Source organism: Quercus robur, chromosome 6, assembly GCF_932294415.1.
Source record: "Quercus robur chromosome 6, dhQueRobu3.1, whole genome shotgun sequence".
Taxonomy (NCBI): Eukaryota; Viridiplantae; Streptophyta; class Magnoliopsida; order Fagales; family Fagaceae; genus Quercus; species Quercus robur.
In genome coordinates, this window is record NC_065539.1 from 13684836 (window position 1) to 13690238 (window position 5403).

The following is a 5403-nucleotide window of genomic DNA, read 5'->3' on the forward strand; positions in this document are numbered from 1 at the left end:
GAGAAAACCTGTGAACAGTGCTGTCTTAGCTACCACAACTCACAGAAAGATGGAAGGGGTGTCCGATGGGACTAGCACTCAAGTGGGAGTCCAAATAATCAACAAGTGTAAAGTCATGATGGCTTCAAGGAGACTATATAAGAAAGGGAGTCCTCATGAGGAAGGGCACGCGAAGAAAAGGAGAGGAACAAAAAAAGAACTAGAAAACTTAAAGCAAGAACCAGCAAATATCTATCTCATCTCTTCGGACTGAGAATATATGGACATTAACAGGATCTTCTTGTGTCCAAGTGTTGTGCAGCCTAACCTTAGCCACCATCTACTTCGCTAAGGCCCGATTCTGTAGCCCACTCTCTACAAATTCATTGTTTCTGGACCCCTTGGACCAAGACCCCATACTTATTGGGCTTGGGCCCCAAATTGAGACCCTACAAGGGATAAATGACTCCGTACAAACTCAATTAAGTCTTAGTTTATTGACCTTTTTAGCAAAAAGAGAATACCTATATGCAGTAAAAACTTTAAATTTCTCTTACTAATACCATAAATTAATAAAATGCCCACATTAAAAAGTCCTTGAGAGAGGTAATGAGTCCTCATAATGCACGCGAGTACTCTAGTTGGATCACATCCACCAATTATCGTATGGCGCGTCTTTTTTTTTTTTTTTTTAAATTATAAACTTTGATTACTTTATAAAAAAAGTTAAAAGAATACATAAAAAATTGTGATCGATGTTGGTAGAATATAAAGTGAAACACAAAAAGTAAGACACAAGATTTATATTCATGATCAGGCAAGAATCACTTGTAATATGAGTCAATCTTAATGGCATTTTTCAATTCATCATGCATTTTAACCTATAATTCCAGTACAAAAAATAAAAAAGAACAAATTATTTACAAATAGTCAAAAACAATCCCCAAAACAAAGGGACACAAAATGAGGCCAAAAACCCAAGTTGGGGAGTCAGTAGCCCTTTCATTCTGTTAACCCTCATTCTCAATGTTATGTACAGCGCCACCCCCCCCCCCCCCCCCCCCCCCCCCCCCCCCGGTGGTATGTATTCTGAAACAGTATCGTTTCTTCCAGCCAGACGCACCTATCTCTATAATAGCTTATAACTTTTACATAAAGACCATTGCATAGTATTGGGCTACAATTCACTTGAGGAGAGAGCATGCAATGAGACCTCTGCATCATCTGCACCCATATCGGTATTTAGAGAGAAGATATCTACAGGGGTACTAGTGCAGTTAAAGAGGGTGTCATCCCCGAGTCTACCATTTGGAGAACCTCGTGAATGATCAAGATATAAAACGATGACAGTAATATCATCGTGAAAATAGCGCCGTACCCCTCTTTTGATTCTCTTTATGTCTTCGTATCTCATTTCTCTTTTCCTTGCAGCCTCCTGTACTGCAGCTTTAACCAACCGCTTTGCTATTCCCTGCAATATAATTTTGGCAGCTCTTAATATCTTTTCATACACCCTAACAACTTAAAATACAGATCAATAAAATTTGTATTGCAACAGTAAAAATACATAAATATGTAATGACATTCAGAGAAGAATAAAAGAGCACAAATACTATTTGGAGGGCCCTTACAACTCTTGGATTTTTGAAGACAATTTCAACAGCTGCTTCATCACTCAAATGCTCCCAGAGACCATCTGATGCAAATATCAAAAACATGTCATTTGGCTTTAACTTCCGAATCACTATTGAGGGTTCTGCTGTCATTACAGCTCTTTTTAAAGGAACAGGTGATCCAAATTGCTGAAAAAGAGGATCTCTGTTAAACTCAGGTTTCTTCAGGTATACATCTCCAATTGATCTTGAGACCTATAAGAAAAAGCATAAATCTAAGTACTTTCCAACATAACAACCCTTTAGATTATATACAATAAAACTCATTACCAAGATATCTGGTAGCCGCTATCAAGAAAGAAGAATTAAGTCCACTTAAAAGCTTCTTTGAATTATGAATATCAACCATCACTACAACTAACTAAAGTTTATCAGAATGGTGTCAAAAAAGATATTACTATTCCATTTAAGTATGGTTTCATTAGGACATGGAAACTATTTTTTAAGCTCTCAATTTCTAATACCAGCCAAGAGCATTCACACAGATCATGCATTGACAAAATCTCAGATGATTATGACCAATTTCAAAATACAATGCTTTTTAGATCATGTGTATCCCATGAGTCATGGCTTTTACTTATCATACTTTTATAGCTGTCTCAAAGAGAGGCTAAAAAGCCAGAACATGTGAAAATAAAAGGATATCAATGAAAAAAGGGATAAGACAACACCCACATCAGAAAGTTTGACTAGCAAGGAAAACATAAGATGAGGACTTCCACATTTCCTTCAAGCACTTTTGGAAAGAGTTATTCTAAGAATCTTATATTTTCAAAAAAGAATATACTTTACACAATACACTTAATAAGAGCAAGATCAGATTTTTAAAGGATAAAGATCTTAATGGTTGTCGTGGTCTCTTCATAAATTTCAACATCAACTTAGAAACATTCAATTTTGCAAAAAGGAAAGTAGGTTGGAAAAAATAAGTCATATCATATTATTCATTCAAGGTGTGCTATAAGGTTGTAGATATTAATGAGTAAAATATTAAACATGGATATTAGTGCAAGTTGTTAACACTATACCACAGACTGATGACCATTATAGCTGCATCAAACTAACTCCATGATTACTTGTATCACAGAGCTTGAAATCATTCTTTACTGGAAAAAAAGAAAAAAAAAATCCAATTCTAATTTACCACAGAATACAGAACTCAAAGAACTTGTCACTTAAACTGCCAAAAACAAAGAGATAAAAAAGAAACGCAAATCTTCAGATTGAGCAGTCCAACAGAGCACATACAGGCAAAATGACAATCATATATATCATACCAGCACTCCAGAAAGATAAAATAAGTAAAGCACACGAAAAATATTACCATATGTGAACTCAAATGGATTTTTAAAAATTGATCTCTGTGTGTACCAAACGTATAGATCATATCAGCTTGCATTAAATAGCCACCAGATGCCCCCATTGTTCATAAACTCACTCACAAATAACAAACATTAATTATCAAAGCTTACAATAATTACAAAGATGAGTCTTACCTGAATAATGCCCTTAATTCGCCAAACTCCGCGAGTGTACACTACAATGGTTGAATCATCAGGATGAAGTGCCTCGACTTCTCTCCTCACCTCCTCCACTCCAACATTATGATCAGTAGATAACCGCTCAGCCACCACAGGACTATTCATCTGTCCTTGTGATGCTCTGCGGCCAAGAACCGCCCTCGAGTCCCCAAGATTAGCCACATACAAAACATTATTCGATATTGCCCCAACAAGACAACATGAACCCACCGAAGCAATCTGCGGCTGAGCCGGCCATGATCGCTTCACGAAATGTAAGAATCCCTCTTCCGTGGCACTAAATGCCTTTTTGATAACTTCCTCCGACAATCCCCCCTCTTCTGTTGCAAAGTCTGAGAGGAAAACCACAAAATACGGTAAATACCTAAATAAATTTTACTAAATTAGAAGCTCATTCAATTAAACAATTAATTATGATTAGAAAAACATGGTTTGCGTAACAATTACCCTCCTGGGAAAAACTGAGCTAAAAAAAAAAGGAATTAAAAATTCTAGTAAAAGATTATTCTTTTCTGTTAGTTTGAATTTGAAATAATAGAACCAAAATTGGTAATGTTTTTGGTAGTCTTAGACTTAGTTAAGCAAAAGCCTCCTAGTTCTTAAGTCCCAAAACAAATCAAAAACCAAAAGATACTTCTTTGCAATTGAAATAAATAATGAAATGCTTAAAGAGTTAAAAAGTTCATAAAAGATGGGGTTAAAAGTTAAACATACTGTGAAGGAAAGCAAAGAGATGGTGAGTGATGAAGCGAGAAGCTTCAGGGCCACCATGGCCGTCGTAGACTCCGATGTACGTGGCGGAAGGAGAGGTGAGCACCTGTCCCTGGTCTTCTAGGAAGGAATTGGCTTGGACCACAGCGATGGAGAAGTCCCCAAATGAGTGGGGCTTCAAGCCCATGTGCCAAAGTAGCCCATCTCCACCATCTCCAACACCAAAGCACCTCTCCAATGGCTTCCTGCAAATCTCCAACATCTCTACCGGGAATTGAATTTTTGTTTTTTTGGGTCTCTGTCTATATATGTCTGCGCCTTCTTTTTTGGGTTTCTGGGGTTTGTGAAAATGAGTGTTGTACGGGTTTTTGATTCTTCGTGAATTTTTACTAGTTTGGAAAAGACGTGTGGGTTTGGTGGCTACAAGTATTTTTGTTTTACAATAAAGAAAGAACCGTGGGAATGCCGCGTTTTAGAAGTTAAAGAAATAGGGAGAGAGTGTTTTTTCCAGGAAAATATAATGGATGCGGACCATGAAGTCTTTGGTGCGTGTGGGCCTCACCAAAGACTATAATATATACGAGATTTTACTTTAGTTTTGGTTTTTATGATTTGTGTGTACGACCTTTTAGTTTTGTCTGATGATTATAAACGAGGAATAGGGACTGTGTCGGGCCACATTCCCTGCAAAGGAGACGGACAAACCAAGTTAAAATCTCAGCGTGTATACTTCGAGTCCAAATCTTCTGTCCCACTTTTTCTGCTCCACTCTATACTCCACCAATGAAAACATGCCACGTGTTCATCTAATTAATTAAATACTATCATTATTAACTTATTAATATTACTGTTATTAATTAATAGTAGTATTTAATTAATTAGATGAACATGTGGCATGTTTTTATTGGTGGAGTATATAGTGGAGTAGGAAAAATGAGACAGAAGATTTGAACTCGTATACTTCACCAGTTCAACTAACTTTAACTAGAAGTTTAAAAGTTGGTTATTTGTAAAAAAATTAACGAGTTATTATTGTATTTAAAAATAATTAGAATTTTAAAAAAATTGTACAATTTAAAGAAAAATTAAACAAATTTTTTTTTTTTTTTTTGATGTTTAAGAAAAATTAAACAAACTGACCGTACAAAAAGACCGTTTCCAAGTAAAGGGTATTGGATTATTAGGTGGCGTGACGTAGAGACCGAGAAAAACTTATCCAGTGATTTGTCAGATTGGGGTGGAATCGAATCGCTTGACCTGAATTGGCCAGCTCCAACATTCTCTCTGTGGAAGCCAGGGCTGAAAATTACTCTTACCGTCTTGATACATTCGTTGGTCTAATTTTTGCTGCTCCATTTCAGAAAATTTCTTTCGTCTTTTCTTTGTTGTTAACTTGGACTTGGACTTGGACATTACTGTTATTTAATTCAATATCTCGTTTTAGTTTTTACATATTTTGTTTCATGGAATCATGGGGGCACCATCATATTCTAGTTTAA

The 5403-nt window shown here is 36.2% G+C and overlaps 1 protein-coding gene across 1 annotated transcript; it reads right to left on the minus strand.

The window, feature by feature from the left end:
• Positions 1 to 815: 815 nt before the first annotated feature.
• LOC126732863 (probable protein phosphatase 2C 63) lies at positions 816 to 4382 on the minus strand. Its single transcript, XM_050435909.1, has 4 exons — positions 3908 to 4382; positions 3149 to 3525; positions 1611 to 1847; positions 816 to 1450 (listed from the first exon to the last, which is right to left on the minus strand). Exons 1-4 carry the CDS (start codon positions 4164 to 4166, stop codon positions 1157 to 1159), a joined length of 1167 nt encoding a protein of 388 aa, XP_050291866.1. The 5' UTR covers positions 4167 to 4382; the 3' UTR covers positions 816 to 1156.
• Between the last annotated feature and the right edge of the window lie 1021 nt (positions 4383 to 5403).

Coding starts and splice junctions, on each gene's coding strand:
- LOC126732863 (XM_050435909.1), bottom strand. CDS start 4,166: ATGTTGGAGATTTGCAGGAAGCCATTGGAGAGGTGCTTTGGTGTTGGA. Junction 1,848..3,148: donor GAATTAAGGGCATTATTCAG/GTAAGACTCATC, acceptor TTTTTCTTATAG/GTCTCAAGATCAATTGGAGA. Junction 1,451..1,610: donor TCTTCAAAAATCCAAGAGTT/GTAAGGGCCCTC, acceptor ATTATATTGCAG/GGAATAGCAAAGCGGTTGGT.